Raw genomic sequence first — 18,145 nt, 5'->3', positions numbered from 1 at the left:
GCGTTGTTAAACTTTCTCTCTCCACTTAACTCTAAATACTTGGAAAATTCTCAAAGGGAGTATTCTGTTTAAAAACATTGACCAGGAACGCACATGTGTTTTTCAAGAATGGCTTTAATTAATACTTTCTGTCGGCTGTAAAATTTGACTGAACTTTATCAGCATTGGATATCAACAAATTCACTCTCTGCATTAATGCATGCAACCACTAAAATATTAAAAAGGAACATAATTTGGCTTTATCACATCATTAAAGTGAATAACTTAGGCAACAATGACTGATTTTCACCTTGATTTCAGTGAGTAGGCCCTATTTTTTTAAAATCTTGGCAACATTTCATGTTAGCTTAGCGTGTTGTGTGATAATGTGGGTGAAACAGCATAATGTTATTCTTTCACGTGTAGTATATGCCAAGCCATGTTTTTTCATGCCATTTGTGATGGCATGGATCCTGTTGAAACTATCTTGCTCTACCCCTTTCCCAAACAAAAAATGTTTGGTCAACTTGAAACTTTAGTAAATATATTCTGCGTGTTGGCACACGAGCTACAAGAAAATATTTGGTGATGTAGGGGTTAACAGGATGCGCTGTCTCCAAACACCCTCGGAGGAGATGGATGGTGATTAATAAACTTGGTTGTTGTGAACCATTTTTTTTACAGCTGGAGTTTCTTGGTACACTACCATCTCCAGAATGCATTGGGTGTGTAAATTATTTTGCCTAGGCGTACAATATGAATGGACTTAAGGCTCTGATTCATATTCTGTGCCATGTTGTCTTGGAGAAATGCTATTTTCAAGTTAAACTAATGTTGTGTGTTTTGAACCAGTGCCACGTGCCTACTTAGTGAAGCTTTGTCTGAAATCGGAGGTAGGAAGGTAGGAATGAGAGTCTATGGCTTTCCTCCATATTCCCAGGAACAGTCGACAGCAAGGAGAACTGCTTGTCTGAAGGAAGCCTCGTTCCCATGCACAGCTTTTAATTATGCCCCAAGGCTGGTTTGGGACAAGAAATAATTCACTTTAATTTGTCACTAAAACCGGACCACTTACCTCTCTGCCTGGTTGGCGATAAGGTCGCTGTTTATCCTCACTGGTCCTGTGTTGTGGCAGGAGAGAAAATGACTGCTCCTCACACAGTGATCCTTGTTGGCTTCATGTGTTTGGCAGATTTGATTTTATTCGGTACTGTTTCAATAAAAGAATAGGCAATGGCTCTCATTGGCAAAGTTCACATTAAATGGAGATTGATAGATTCTGGATTAGTACGGGTGTCAGGCGTTATGGGTAAGAAGGCAGGAGAATGGGGTTGAGAGGGAAAGATAGATCAGCCATGATTGAATGGCAGAGTAGACTATGGGCTGAATGGCCTAATTGTGCTCCTATAACCTATGAAGTTATGAACTTATGACTGCTTGGGTCATTAGCACGTGCCTGGTATTGGTCTAGACACACGATGCTAATGATACATTGCTTCAAGATGGTGAAAGATTTAAAGAGAAAATATTGTGTAATAATATGATAAATAATGTTCAGAACAGCCGTTACATTTTCTCATGAATGTGACTTTTAGCCTTAGTGTAGTTTACAAAAAACAGGCATGGAAACATGTCCTCTGGCCCTTCAGCCCACCGAATCCATAGGCGATCATCGATCACTGGTTCACAGTAGTTTTATGCTATCCCACTTTCTTATCCTCTCCCTGCACATTAGGCTCAATTTTACAGAGGCCAATTAACCCACAAACTCGCACGCCTATGGGATGTGGGAGGAAGTTGGAGCACCCAGAGGAAACCCACGTAGTCACAGGGAGACAGACACAAAATGTTGGAGCAACTCAGCGGGACAGGCAGCATCTTGGAGAGAAGGAATGGGTGACATTTCAGGTTGCGACCCTTCTTCAGACAGGGGGAACATGCAAACTCCATGCAGACAGCACCCAAGGTCAGGACCGAAGCAGTTGTGCCACTGAGCCACCCATCTGTAAAAGTGTTGGATGTGACACAGTGTTGGATGTGACAACAGAAGGAAATCTGTATCTCTGGTCTTGGTGAGAATGAACAGATTAGAAATATTTTTTCACGGTTCGTAGGTGAGAGAGGATTAAAGAGAAATGATTCAAGGTTAAAAACTGTTTTTTTTAAATCGCCCACCATCATCAAAGCCAGGTCAGGATTGAACCCAGGTCTCTGGTGCTGTGAAGCAGCAGCTCTACCAGCTGCGCCTTTGTGTCTTGTGTCCTGCACAAGATGTGAAGTCATTTTTTAAAAACACGTCCTTCTGGGATTTTCGGACTAGATGAGTCCTTCAAAATACCTGCTCACAATCACCGTTGCCAAGACCTATCACGCAACCGTGAAGGAGATGATCTATAGGACAACATTTATATTTTTTAAAATAGTTATGGCTTTTCTGAACAAAAGTTTAAAAAACTAAGGACTTCATTGACAGAGGCAGTTTCTGGTGAGCTTGCACTCTGGTCTGTTTACACAATTGTCTTACAATTTGACCCCAAGAATTTTAAAGGATCAGGATGCTTCTGCTACTTACATCAGACACAGTATTCACATTAACCCCTTAACGGAATACCTGCTCCTGAAAAGTAAATGAAGACATTCAAGGGCTTGATTATAATGCCTTTACCTATCTTGCAAGGTAGACCCTGAGACCCCCCGCTAAATAACTATCACAGTTAATTCACAAAATGCTGGAGTAACTCAGCAGGTCGGGCAGCATCTCAGGAGAGAAGGAATGGGTGACGTTTCGGGTCGAGACCCTTCAGTCTGAAGAAGGGTCTCGACCCGAAACGTCACCCATTCTTTCTCTCCCGAGATGCTGCCTGACCTGCTGAGTTACTCCAGCATTTTGTGAATAAATCGATTTGTACCAGCATCTGCAGTTATTTTCTTAAACTATCACGGTTAGTTGGTCTTTGTTTCTCTATCCATCTTCATTCGTTTACTCATCTTCAGATAATTGGATTGATATTGTTATAGGGACAAATGTTTCCTCAAATAGTTCTTCTCTTGAGTGCAAAATAAGTTCAAGGAATAGTTAAATATTATACTTCCTATTCTCTTAGTGCAAATATATGTAAACAAATTGGTGCAGTGATTTTTGACGATGACCGTGAGTGAGCAAAGAAACAAAGACGAAGCAAGTTTCCTATTAGCAATAGGACACAAATTTTTAGAGATCATAGATAGGCAAAGTTTTCCGGTCGGGACCCTTCTTCTGATGCTTGATATTTCATAACTTCAAAGTTTCTAGGAGCAGAACTAGGCCATTTGGCCCACCAAGTCTGCTCCGCCATTGAATCATGACTGATTTGTCTTTCCCTCTCAACCCCATTCTCCTGACTTCTTCCCATAACCCCTGACACCCTTTCTTATCAAGAATCTATCAATCTCTGCTTTAAATATATCCATTGCTTTGGCCCCCACTGCTGTCTGTGGCAATGAATTTCACAGATTCACCACCCTCTGACTAAAGCAATTCCTCCTCGTATCCTTTTATTCTGAGTCTATGGCTCGTAGACTCTCGTAGCCACTAGTGGAAACATTCTCTCCACATTCACTCTCTCCAGGCCTTTGTCTATCCATATGTAATGCAAGAAAAACAACGGCATGCTGTTGGAGCCCTTGAATGTCCTTGTTTGCTGCTGGATATCATGTCTAACTCTTTAAAATTGATGTTCGTGACCCCAAGGTTTAAATGCCATTGAGATTTCAGACCAAAGGTCTGTTTCCCTTGTGTTCTCTGTACAAACCCCAGCAGCTTCTCAATCCTGAGATCTTGCCACGGACATTCTGTTGACAATATAATTGCACTGACTGGAAGAGCGGAGAGGAATAAAGTGATGGATGTGTTTCTCATTGACTTTCAAAAGGTTTCAATGAAGGCCCTTGACAAAGGTCATAGTGTGTGGGTCAAGGGGCAGGGTAACAGAATGGATTGAAAAATGGACTGTGTTCATAACTTCCAAGTTGCTTCAGCTGAGCTCCTGTGCTATTCTGGTAGAATCCTTAAGTCTTAGACCCCCCCCCCTCCCCCAGCTAATTACGAAATACAGAATCGTAAATATGCACAGTAAGGGAAAGATTGTAGAACACTGATTTTGACATTCTCTGGCCCCTTTGGTCTTGAGCAGCTTGATTTCACAGTACAATACAAACAATGTGCTCGCCATCTGCGAGCTTGTTCTCTGTAGATAACTAATTGGGAGTCTTCTGGCCTCTAATCATAATTTGAGATTAAAGCTCACGCTAAGAGCACAGCAAACAGCAAATATACTCCAAACAGAGACACCATGTTAAAACTATTTGCTGTCCTTTTGACGGCGTCAAGCTTCCAACACACAGCTGCCTAGAGCTGCCTGCAACATTGTTGAGGGTTAAGAATGATTCAGCGTTCATAGGGTTAAGTCCACAGTTTCATATGACACTTCCCTGGGCTTTGTTCCCTGTGATTTATAGCAGTGCTACCAATTGTGCACCAAAGTCACTTTCTCATTTCAAAAGCTAGCACCAAGAATCGACCAGTTTCATTTAGAGATTCTTGGCACCTTCCCCAAGATGCTTTAAGAATGGCTATTGTATACATTTAGAGATGGAAACCCAGAAAAGGTGACCATGCATTGCTCATATAGTGAGCTGTTAATGGATGATTCAAGTGGCTTTTAAGTCTGGTTTCTGTTCTCATGTGATTTTCTTTCCATCCTGTAATGTTTCTCTGAGTCAATCATTAAATATAAACATAAAATGGCAGAAATACATAACGATTTGGACAGCATCCGTGGATAGAGGAAGATAGTTAATGTTTCAGATCAAGAACCTTTCATCAGGAGATTTGTATTTATGAAAAGATCTAATCAAAGACCATAGCCTTTCGCCCTCCACAGATGCTGCCTGGCATGCTGAATGTTTGCAGCATTTTTTACTTTTATTTTACATTGCGAGAATCTATGGGAGTTTGCTTTTCTGCTTAGTTGATAGTTTCTTGGGGTACACAAGCCAAGCAAAAATGTGCACACTAAATGGCAGAGCCATTGATTGTAATGAGGCCGTTTTATAGCAATTCACAATTTGTTCAGTTGTAGACATTTGCTGTTTTCCAGACTGGTATATGAAATAAAATATTTCATTCTTCACATCGATAAATAAAAATGCCTGAGGTACTTGTGAGCAGAACTCTAGTGCAGTGATGAGCAAGACTGGGAATGTGTTTGCTGAACTGACACCAGCGGATTGTGACCCACTGGATGATTATTCACCAATTAGCTGAATTTAAAGGCTCAGATTCAAAAGCAAAATTAGAGAGTCTTAGTGTTAACAATGACTTGGATTCAAAAGGGATAAATGTTTAGAGATATACTTTATGCAATTAGAATGTAATATTCCCACTTCCTTCTACTTGAGACTAAAATGGCAGACCAACTCAAGACATACTTGTCCTATTTAAAATGTATTATCTTTTGGCCTTGAACAGGAATATATTTTGTACCTGTCTTAAGTTGAGTTGATGTAAAAGCATCTGTAAAAATACGACATCAATAGACTGTAAAACGTTTTGCTTTAGTTTATTATTGTCACGTGGACTGAGGTACAGTGAAAAGCTTTTTGCGTGCTATCCAGTCAGTGAAAAGACCATACACAATTACAATCAAACTGCTCATAGTGTTCAGATACGGGATACAAGGAGTAACGATTAGTGTGACATAAAATCCAGTAAAGACCAATAAAATATAATCCAATGGTCTCCAATTAGGTAGATGGAAGGTCAGGACTACTCTCTCGTTGGTGATAGGATGGTTCAGTTGCCTGATAACAGTTGTGAAGAAACTGTCGCTGAATCTGGAAGTGCGCGTTTTCAAACCTCTGTATTTCTTGCCTGGTGGGAGAGGGGAGAAGAGGGAGTGACCGGGGTGAGAATCGTCCTTGATTATGCTCTCAAGGCTGACATGTAAAACTTTGAGGTCCAAAGCTATCCTTGGAAGTTGTAAATGTTTAGATTTTTGTTCAGCTGCCATGTTAACTAAATAGTTCAACATTTGATATTTCTTTAGTGTAGGAAATGTAACAACAGTGGAACTATCTGGGGACAGGATCTAGAGGAAATGGGAAGTCGCCCAAGGAATGGCAGGTGGAATTTAAGTCGGACAATTGCAAGGTGTTGCATTTTGATAAGATAAACCAGGGCAGGACTTACTCAGTAAATGGTAGGGTCCTGCAGAGCGTGGTAGAACAGATTGTAAGCCCATGAAAGCACAACACAGGTAGATGGGATGGCAAAGAGGGCCTCGGGCCTATTTATCTTCATTGATCAGGGCTTTGTGTACTGGTGTTAGATCATCATGTCACAACTGTACAAGTCAGGTATAGAACTATGATGGCATGTGCCAAAGAGTCTGTTTCTATGCTGTATGTCTCCATGACTCTAACAAAATAACATCAGAAGTGAGTCATGTTCATTGAACCTTATAAAGATGATGCACAATGTAATCCAAAGCAAGAACTTCAATGGATAAAAGAGTGACTTCCTACTATGTATTAATAATTAAGAGTGAACACGTCCATTTCTGGTTCTTTAACTTTTATAATAAATTACATTCTTTCCTAAGCTTTTTGAATTGAACTTAACATTTCTAAGCATTAAGTCTAAAAAGAGGACTTTGCCATTGTTTATTGTCCCATCACCATTTCCCCGTATTGCACATTCCCTTACACCCAGGCTTCTAAGTCTGGTCATGCCTGGAGTTGTAGTCAATTTCTGCAATGGAGTATCATGACAGCACTCTTCGGTGTCAGCAAAGATTCAGTGAGAGCATCAATCAAGGTTCAGCAGCTTTCACATTGTGCTTCCCAGCGTGGAAAGCCAATATTAGAAGGAGTTGATAACAGCTGATTCCCAACATGTCTTCAGGGAAGTCTCCACATGGATGCCTGATCATACGTTAAAGTTAGAAGATGGATTGCTTGCTAACAATTTAAGTAAAATCCACAACTATCTGACATTTTTTGCAGCACAATTGGAGGAGCACAGCTTTTTAAAAACTTTCTATTATTCTATTAGAAAACTTCTGAAATAGTTTGTTCCAATTACTCTTATCAGCTGGGACTAGTATAGATGGGTTATCATGTTCGGCATGGGCAAGTTGGGCCGAAGGGGCTGTTTCCATTCTGGATGACACTATGAGTCTATTACATTTCTTTTTTACTTGTGGATCAAGAGTGATTCAATAATTCAATGATACCTTATTGTCACATGTTCCTAGGTACAGTGAAATGCTTTGTTATGCATACGACCCCTGGTAAAATCATATAGCAGACCTGTCCCAGGCAGTACACAAGTGCCGCCATGTTTTGGCGCCCACAACGTTACAAAAGTTCACCTGCAGACCTATCTACTGCCTGCCGCCACACGTGGCAGTAATTATAATCTGCAGCTATGGTTTGACCAATTTCCTTATGTCTCAATGTCAATTCAAATTTGATAACAATACCATGAAGCACCTGGGGATGGACAGATACACACAGTCTGAATAAGGGTCTCGACCCGAAATGTCCTTCTCTCCAGAGATGCTGCCTGTCCCGCTGAGTTACTCCAGCATTTTGTGTCTATCTTCGGTTTAAACCAGCATCTGCAGTTCCATCCTGCACAGCACTTGTGGGTGCCAGAAAAATACACGTTGATGATAAGAACTGAAGGGTTGCATTTGTAGAATACCATTCATTCTCCTGATGAGCACGTTTCCAGCCATCACCTTCCTGGGGAGTCATTGTTGAAATTCAACAGGACGAGCCACACAAAGCGAGGCACAAATATGGACCAGATGCTCTGTGTGTATCTGTCTATCCCCAGGTGCTTCATGGTATCCTGCATCTAACAACCCATTTACTGATTCCCCAAATATTTCCAAAGGTTAGAGTGAATATTTTCCATGTGCCTGGATAAGACTGCTCCAACAACATTCAAGAAGTTCCACATCATCCAGGACAAAGCAACTGGCTTGATTGGGAATTGGTGTTTGAAGTAACGGGCAGTTTATTAAACAGGAGGCCAGCCAAAGCTGACCTGTCAAGTGTGTCTTTGGCACATTTTTAACATTCCCAGATGACGAAGTTACTCAGAAACTCAATTAACAGTAACGAGATTTTGCAGGGACTTCCTTCTCTCCAGAGATGCTGCCTGAGTTACTCTAGCATTTTGTGTCTATCAATTGGTTTGATTGATACCCCATCCACAATCAATTCCTTCACCACTGGTGCCAAGTGGCCAGAATGTGTACTATCCACACAGTGTGCTGCAGTTGCTCACATGAGGTACTCTACAGCACCTCTCAAAACTCCGATCACTAGCACAAAGAAAGGCAAGGATTTTTTTTATTGCATTGGGACCATCACCATTGCCAGTACTTCTCTAAGTCATACCCCATCATGGAAAATATCAATGTCCCTACACCATCTCTGGGTCTAATTGCCTCCTCAACTGCATTGTCCAAGTATCCTCACCAGAAAGACTGTGAAGCCTGCCAACCATCATTTTCTTCAGGGCATTTAGGGATGTGCGTTAAATGTTCACCTTGCCAGAAATATCTTGATTCCTAAAGTTTAGTCAAGAAAAAAGGTTGTTAGGAAAGATATAACAAGAATAGTGAGGAAGGAATAAAATATTCTTCATTGGTGACACGTTTTCCTGGCATTTTATAAGCTCATCAGGAAATTGACTTGTTTAGTTTCAAGATACAGCATGGAAACAGGCCCTTCGGCCCACCGAGTCCGCACGGACCAGCGATCCCCACACATTAACACTGGCCTACACACACTGGGGACAATTTTACATTTATACAATTATATCAAGTCAATTAACCTACAAACCTGTATGTCTTTGGAGTGTGGGGAGAAACCAAAGATCTCTGTCACGGGGAGATCGTACAAACTCCGTGCAGACAAGCACCAGGATCGAACCCGGATCTCTGGCGCTGTAAGGCAATAGCTCTAGGGCTACACCCTACAGTTCTGCAGTACTGATGAATGCTTTCTTGTGTTTAATTTGCTGCAGGCTGGAAGTGATGGAGAAAGCATTGGTAACTGCCCCTTCTCTCAACGACTCTTCATGATCTTGTGGCTGAAGGGCGTGGTCTTCAATGTCACAACAGTTGATCTCAAGAGGTAAGCGTTTGTTTTATGGCCATGGGCTTGTAATATGGATTTGCGAATCGGCATTGCTGTAGATTAATCTAATTCACTTGAAGCAAATTCTTCCAGTGTGCGAGATTATGACCTGAACTTTGTAGTACATTTATTCTGCTGGACGCAACATTTCAAATTATATAGTGCAGAATAAGCCAATCTGAATCATCCTCAATATTCAACTTTACACAGGTGAAAAATTCCCCCAATTATATCAAATAAATGTCACTGAAAATACAGTTTACAGCCGACATTTTATGGTTCCAATGATGGTAGGTGCAGAACTCACTGCTTAATTTAACAGCAATGAGTTGAATTGAAAGATATAGCAGGGAAACAGGCCCTTCAGCCCACTGACTCCACACTGACCATCGATCACCCGTACACACTGGTTCTAAGTTAGCCCACTTTCGCATCCAATCCCTCCACACTGGGGCAAATTTACAGCTGCCAACTTACCTGCAAAAACGCATGTTTTATGGGATGTGGGAGGAAATTGGAGCACCCAGAGAAAACCCACGTGGTCACAGTGAGAGTGTGCAAACTCCACACAGACAGCACCTGAGGCGGAATCGAAGCTGTCTGGTTGATACTGCGAGGCAGCAGCTCTACCCGCTGCGCCACTGTGCCGCTCTGTGCAGCAGCTTCCAGTGTTGGCATGTGCAGGGTTATAGACAATAGACAATAGGTGCAGGAGTAGGCCATTCGGCCCTTCGAGCCAGCACCACCATTCAATGTGATCATGGCTGATCATTCTCAATCAGTACCCCGTTCCTGTCTTCTCCCCATACCCCTTGACTCCGCTATCCTTAAGAGCTCTATCCAGCTCTCTCTTGAATGCATTCAGAGAATTGGCCTCCACTGCCTTCTGAGGCAGAGAATTCCACAGATTTACAACTCTCTGACTGAAAAAGTTTTTCCTCATCTCCGTTCTAAATGGCCTACCCCTTATTCTTAAACTGTGCCCCCTGGTTCTGGACTCCCCCAACATTGGGAACATGTTTCCTGCCTCTAACGTGTCCAACCCCTTAATAATCTTTTATGTTTCGATAAGACCTCCTCTCATCCTTCTAAATTTCAGTGTATACAAGCCTAGTCGCTCCAGTCTTTCAACATAAGTAAGACTGTTGGAAATTTCCATCTGTACTTCTTGTTCCTTTACATTAATGATGTGTAGCCTTCATGAAAGGAATTGATACAGAAATCGTGTGTGAACTGTGTTTATTGCCTATTGTAAAGCTGCGTAAGGAAGTTAGAGCACGTAAAAACAGGTGTAACAGAATATTAACAGTGGAGTAATTGGAGATTCTACTGAAAAATATATTGGGCTGAGTACATTTAATTACAAGTATGACTAATATTTTTTTAAAAGTACTTTGCGTTTGTTTTTTCTATTTAATATTTTGCTCCCATAATTTCAATTGTTTGGCCCAATCTTTATTTTGCTTCAGCATGATTTACATACCGTTTATCTGTTCTGCTTATCATAATTAGTTTTTTTATGGTCTATGTATCAGCGAGGGTTCTGCATTCTGGTTGAAGAACCTTTCTACCAAAGATACTAGAGGAACAAGATAGACCACTCGACCCAAGGCGCCATTTTAGTAGGCAGAAACTTGCAGAAACATTTTAAAAGAAAAATAACAAACATCTGTGAATTGATAGATGAGATATATTTTGCATTTTAATGGTATAATCACACATACTGTTCCCCCCAAAACACTGATTACATTGCGAGAGGCATAGCGAACGATGGGTTTTGCCTTCCAAAATAGCTCCTTTGCGTACTACGGTATAGGCGATTTCAACGGAGTGGTCCATCTTGTTCCTCTAGTATCTTTGCTTTCTACCTTCTGCACTGCTCACAAATTCACGCAGATGCCAAATGACTGGAAGCCTTCACTTACACACCTGCAATGAGTCTCTGAGCAACTGTTAGTTGGGCGAAGGCCAAAATCAGCTCATTAATTGCACACAGTGAAATATAAACTGATGTTTGCTGCTCTAGGATACAGTATCACTGAGTGTACACTTATAAAATGCAGAAACACCGTGAGTACACGTTATTGATTGTAAAGCCCTTACAGAAAACGTGGAAGCGCTCGGTATTTTGCACAGCTTGTTTAGGGCGGCACAGCGGTAGAGTTGATGCCTTACAGTGCCAGAGATATGGGTTAGATCCTGACTATGGGTGCTGTCTGTATGTAGTTTTTACGTTCTCCCTGTGACCATGTGGACTTCCTCTGGGTGGTCTAGTTTCCTCCCACACTCCAAAGATGTACAGGTTTGTAGGTTAATTACTTTAGTAAAAATTGTAAATTGTCCCTCGTGTGTAGGATAGTGGGGATGGTATTAGGAAGAGCATTATGGGGACAGTATCAAGGAGATCAGTATGATGACAGTGTATGGGGTGATCGCTGGTTGGCGTGGACTTGGTAGGTCGAAAGGCCTGTTTCCACGCTGTATCTCTAACGTCTGAAGTGGTCTCATCGTTCTGTGAGAAGCAATTTTGGTTTTATAGAGGTAATTTTTAATTATGAGCATAATTTCAGATTTTGCTGACAAAGCACTAAACGGCCATTCCTGATATCCCTTGAACTGACTGACTTGTTATCCCTGACCTGATGAGCTTTGTACCCTTTCCTGGTTTTACTGCAGATTTCCAGCATCTGCAGTTTTTCCTTTGCTGCCTTTATAGATGAGTCAATTTGAGTTTTATCATGCCGTGGTGCGGGAGGATGTTTGGAGAATTCCTAGGAGCTTTGTTCCACTTCCCTTATCTCCACTGATACCAGGACAAAAATAGAGCAGCTATAAATTACCCTTGCATGAAGTCTTTTACTTCCGTGACTTCTGTTACTTCCACCTCCAGTTTAAATTCCATTTGGAATATTTTGGAGGACCAAGAACCATGAACCTCCTTTCAATTACTGCTACCACCAAACCTAATTTAAGAAGCACAGTTCTATTCTGAATATTAGACTGCAAAGGGGGAAAAAGTAAACGGCAACTTATCAAGTAGAACCCATTTGGCATGGAACTTGCTTCTCATGTTGGACAAAACCATTCAATGTTGAACAAAGCAGTAGTTTGTAAAAACAACAGGGCAGTGGCACAGCAGTAGAGCACGGCTCAGGGGCGCAGCGGTAGAGTTGCTGCCTTAGAGCATCAGAGACCTAGGTTTCATCCAGACTACGGGTACTGTCTGTATGGAGTTTGTACGTTCTTCCTGTGACCACATGGATTTTCTCCGGGTTCTCCGGTTTTGTCCCACACTCCAAAGATGTACAATTTTGTAGGATAATTGCTTTTGGTTAAAATTGTAAATTATCCCTAGTGTGTAGGATAGGGTTAGTGTACGTGGTGATCGCTGGTCGGCGCGGACACGGTGGGCCAAGGGGCATGTTTCCGCACTGTATCTCTAGACTTTAGATCCTGGTTCGATCCTGACTTCCGGTGCTATCTGTGCTGAGTTTGTATGGTCTCCTTTGATTGCGTGGAATTTCTCCAGGCCCTCTGGTTTCCTTCCACATTCCAAAGACGGGCAGGTTGTAGGTTAATTGGCTTCTGTGAGTTGCCCTAGTGTGTAGGATGTGAATGTGGGATAACATAAAACGAGTGAATAGGTCGGCGTGGACCCAGTGAGCCAAAGGGTCTGTTTCCATGCTGTATATCTGAGCTAAACTAAACACCACAGCTTAATAATAATGAAGGTTGAGGAAATCCCTGCTATGAACTACCTATCACTTCTATCACTTCAGGGTGAAGTGTAGTCAGCATCATAAAAAAGTGACTGGGGGTTGGGGTTGGGGTGTATGTGAAGAGTGCCCCAAATTGAGATCTTGCCCAGAAAGGATAATTTACGTGCTTGTTGCAAGATGGCATCTTGGCAAAGGAGCTGTGTTAGGAATATCCACCCAAAAGGAGTTGATTCAATACCCAAAGTGCTTACTAACATTGGCAGGTATATGACATCCCTTTTCCTCTTATTCACAAAATGCTGGAGTAACTCAGCAGGTCAGGCAGCATCTCAGGAGAGAAGGAATGGATGACGTTTCGGGTCAAGATCCTTCTTCAGACTGATGTCAGGGGGGCGGGACAAAGGAAGGATATAGGTGGAGACAGGAAGATAGAGGGAGAACTGGGAAGGGGGGGGGGAGAGAGGGACAGAGGAACTATCTAAAGTTGGCCAAGCGAAATATGAGGTGCTGGTCCTCCAATTTCCGGTGGGCCTCACTATGGCACTGGAGGAGGCCCATGACAGAAAGGTCTGAATGGGAGTGGGAGGGGGAGTTGAGGTGCTCAGCCTCTTGACCTCCTGTATTTGAGAAGAGGTGCATTGTTATCCTCCACTGTGTACAAGCCAGTTTTGTTTAAGGATCTGGGTGTTGCTGGCAATGCCACGAATTACTGCCCATCCCTAATTGTACTTGAGAAGGCTGTGCCACAACCCACTTGAACCTTTGGTGATGGTCTACTCAGAGCAGTATTGAAAGAGGAAATTTCAGGATTTAGACCTATAGATGATGAAGGACAATTGTTTTATTTCCAAGTCAGGATGGTGTATGACTTGGAGAGGAATCTGCAGGTGATGGTGTTTCCAAGGTTCATAATATTTTTCTTTGCGGTAAAAGTTGCAGTTTTGGGAGATGTGGTGTTTTAAACCGTTTAATATTAATGCGATGAACTTAATGAGTTTTATATCCACATTGCAAGGAAGATTTTCCAATTTTTCAAGAAGGACTATTTTGTTTTTCATGCAGGGCCATTCATTTGGCTAACATTTGAAGTGGGTACCCTCTTTAAATGTAAAGTGTTGGAGTAACTCAGCAGGTCAGGCAGCATCTGTAAGGGAATGGGTAGGTGATGTTTTGGACCGGGACCCTTTTGTAAATGTTGTCTCTCTCCCTGGAAATGCTGTGATTCAGAGGTTCAGGGAGCAACTGTGGAAGAGAATGGTCAGCTGACATTCTGGGTTGAGAGCCCTTCGTCGAGATGAAGGGTCTCATCCCAAATGTTTACCACCCATTTCTATCCACAGTTTAGTTGTCTAGTTTAGAGATACAGCTTGGAAACAGGCTCTTTGGCCCACCGAGTCCGCACCCACTAACTATCACCCGTACACTAGTTCCAGTGGAGGTGCAGGGATTTCGAATCAATTCGAATTTAGAACTTCTGCAGGACCTGGTTGGAGCCATTTCAAAATCTGACTTCCTCCACCTACAGATGTTTTATGTTTTGCACTTCTACGTTGGGGACCTGCATCACTCCCACCTGCCCAGCAGGTTATTATATCATTTGGATAAAGTAATCCCTTCTCATGGCTGATTTTAAATGAATTTTACTAGTTTATAGGTAATCTGTGTTCTTATAACATTATATTTGAAACTTCCACAATAAATATAGACATAGAAGCATTCTGAACCATGTCTCTAATTGGCACAAGAGAACAGATCTGCAGAAGTGCCCTGTATAAATTTGAATAACATTGGCACCGTTATATTAAGTTTTTCATTAAAAGAGTGCAGCAACATCACTGAGTTTAATTTGGTTTAGTTTGGAGATACAGTGTGGAAACAGGCCCTCTGAATCCGCACCGACCAGCGATCCCCGCACATTAACACTATCCTACACACACTAGGGACAATTTACATTTATACCAAGCCAATAAACATATAAACCTGTATGTCTTTGGAGCGTGGAAGGAAACCGAAGATCACGGAGAAACCCCACGCAGGTCACGGGGAGAACGTACAAACTCCGTACAGACACAGCACCCGTAGTCGGTATCAAACCCGGATCTCTGGTGCTGTAAGGCAGCAACTCTACCGCTGAGCCGCCGTGCTGACCTGAGAGTTTCTGGAGACTGAATCCAGTCCTGATTCAATATTGAACTAGAGACGAAGCAGATTCCGGTTCCTGGTTTTGAAAGTCCCCCCCATACGAACTCTGCACATGTTAATCTTTGGTGGAAATTATACGTGATGCAGCAGCCACAAAATCAGATTACACATTCCACCTTTTGGTCTTTGCACAGGCAAGACAGAAAGCTCATTCATACCAGTCTCACAGCTCTGTAGTGGAGAGCTTTGTGCAAGTACTGAGTCCATCTGTAGCCTCAAATTCTTTCACATAAAAAACACATCAAATTTTCCCTCAGTGACCACGGTCCATTCAGCAAATTTTGGGTCAAGTGTTCAAATCCTCACTATATTCTGATTGTGGTCAATTCTATCAGCCTTCCTTTGGTCTGTAGCACAATGGGGGCGATTGAATTGTGTTTTTAAAAAAAATACCTTGGAGTTTTTGACATTTTTTTCCCCTTCAATATCTTACTTTTATTTCCATGAATAAGGAAATTGAATCTTGTGGACAGATTCCTTAGTGGAGGAATGTAGCCTTTCCAAACATAGAAAATATCTGATGTAAACAAAATGAGGCCCAAAGTTGGCTGAACCCAGTTTTTACTATTTAATCCAATCAGTTTGATTCTCTCCCACAAAATGTTCTGACAAAAGCCAGAGGGCGATTTCCCTGATATTTCCACATCCAGAGCTGATTTTTTTTTCTCCATTGGAGCTGAAACAAAGTGGGCTGGCAGATCATTTCAATGTGAAGGCATCAGTGGCCTTACACTGTGTGTGTGAACACACAAGCAGGGTGGTCAAACCTACATGGACATAGAGCTGGAATTCCATCAAGTAACTTTCCCAAGAAATCATGAAGACATTACGGCATTGACCTGGATAGAGTGGATGTGGAGAGGATGTTTCCACGTGGGGAGAGTCTAGGATGAGAGGTCATAGCCTCAGAATTAAAGGATATTCCTTTAGGAACGAGATAAGGAAGAATTTCTTTAGTCTGATGGTGGTGGATCTGTGGAATTCATTGCCACAGAGGGCCATGGAGGCCGTCAATGGATATTTTTAAGGCAGATATCGAAGGATTCTTGATTAGTACGGTTGTCAGGGGTTATGGGGAGAAGGCATGAGAATGGAGTTGAGAGGGAAAGATAAATCAGCCCAGATTGAATGGCGGAATAGACGCGATGGGCCGATTGGCCTAACTCTGCTCCTATCACTTGTGAACCCCTTCAGCCCATCATGTCCATCCCATTTCCCCGCACTCAGCTTGTAGCATTCTATGCCAGGACATTCCAATGGGTCATCTAAATACTTTGTAAGCATTGTGAGAGTACCTGCATGTACCACCCTTGCAGGCAGACTCGGGTGAAAGAAATTCCTCTCCAACTCTCCTCTCCTTTACAAGAAACCATGCCCTCTAGTCAAGGACACCGCTGCTAAGAGGACACAATAGACAATAGGTGCAGGAGGAGGGCATTCGGTCCTTCGAGCCAGCACCGCCATTCAATGTGATCATGGCTGATCATTCTCAATCAGTACCCCGTTCCTGCCTTCTCTCCATACCCCCTGACTCCGCTGTCCTTAAGAGCCCTATCTAGCTCTCTCTTGAATGCATTCAGAGAATTGGCCTCCACTGCCTTCTGAGGCAGAGAATTCCACAGATTCACAACTCTCTGACTGAAAAAGTTTTTCCTCATCTCAGTTCTAAATGGCCTACCCCTTATTCTTATACTGTGGCCCCTTGTTCTGGACTCCCCCAACATTGGGAACATGTTTCCTGCCTCTAACGTGTCCAACCCCTTAATAATCTTATCCGTTTCGATAAGATCTCCTCTCATCCTTCTCCTCACATTTCTCATTCTCTACTCTTTCAAACGTGTCTACATCTCACTCTGATCTCCCCTCAGTGCATGCACGTATTTGTTTTGTAATGTACTAACCACAACTACACACAGTCCTCTAGCCGTGGCCTAAAAATAATTGATATGGTCGTACCATAACCTCCCTGTGCTTATATTCCTTGTCCCAGCTGAAGGAGGAAAATATCCTGTCTGCCTTGGTAATTGCCTTGTCTATCTGCTTTTGGCCAGGCATTCCAGAATTCCTCTGTTGATCACTACTTCCTGGGGCCTCTATTATTCATTGGGTTTATCATCTCCTCGTGGGTGTTTATGATTCAATCTACTGTCTCTCGGTCAATTTTACGGACTGATCAATTTTGATCAGTGGCAGAAGACTACAATCCTCACTATGAACAAAACTACCAATTTTTAATGTCGACTGTAAGCTTACAAAATGCACCTCATACATTCACATCCAAATTGCTAATATCAATCTTGAACATCCATCTGAAAGGGTAGGTTTAGCGTTTATTTACAACTGCCTACATATAAATCATGTGTCAGCTCAGATTGTGACTAAGATTTCTTGATTCAGGTAAGAGCGTTATCAATGGAATCACAGAACCCGTGCTTAAAATATTTATGTTTGGACCTGTTGCACTATTCTGCACCTCATTGTTATATCACTGCTTCATTGCATCCTAACTTCATAAATTGGCTATATTCGAACATAGAACATAGAACAGTGCAGCACAAGAACAGGTCCTTTGGCCCATAATGTCTGTGCTCAACATTATTGTAACTGGCGAAACCATTGACCCTAGCAGCGTGTTCCAGGCATTCAACACCCTCTGTCCTGCACAACTCCTTTCAACGTTGAATCTCTCACCTTATGCTAAACCCTCCAGTATTTGATTTCTCCATCCCAAGAAAAAGGGTCAGAGTGTCTAAAAAAAGGGTTGTCAAAACAAAAAGATTCTAACTGTCTAGAAAAGGTTCAGACTGTCTTAAAAAGATTCTGACTGTCGAGAAAATGTTAGTTCTGTCAACACCCAAGCCTTCTATACTGACTGAATTCTGAGCTAAGACAGAGCTATTCCCCAGACTGCTTACTTTTAATTTCCTATCCCCCCAAAAAATCACCATCACTTCCTCCTTTTAAATTCCCCCTGAAAACCCAAATTTAATAATTGACCATGTAACCACTCTTTTTATATTTCCTGTTGTGATCAGGCACTCTGTTATTTA

General features: G+C 42.2%; 1 protein-coding gene across 1 annotated transcript in view; it reads left to right on the top strand.

The window, feature by feature from the left end:
- The window catches only part of LOC144606705 (chloride intracellular channel protein 4), a 110,461-nt gene that overhangs the window by 40,015 nt on the left and 52,301 nt on the right, over nt 1-18,145 (top strand). The window contains exon 2 of the mRNA XM_078423013.1: nt 9,062-9,171. Coding sequence (XP_078279139.1) covers nt 9,062-9,171 — 110 coding nt within the window. The remainder of the gene's footprint in view (nt 1-9,061; nt 9,172-18,145) is intronic.

The sequence above is a fragment of the Rhinoraja longicauda genome, chromosome 27 (assembly GCF_053455715.1).
Source record: "Rhinoraja longicauda isolate Sanriku21f chromosome 27, sRhiLon1.1, whole genome shotgun sequence".
In the NCBI taxonomy this organism is placed as follows: Eukaryota; Metazoa; Chordata; class Chondrichthyes; order Rajiformes; family Arhynchobatidae; genus Rhinoraja; species Rhinoraja longicauda.
The sequence above is the reverse complement of the archived record's forward strand: the minus strand, read 5'-3'. Positions and strand labels throughout refer to the sequence as shown.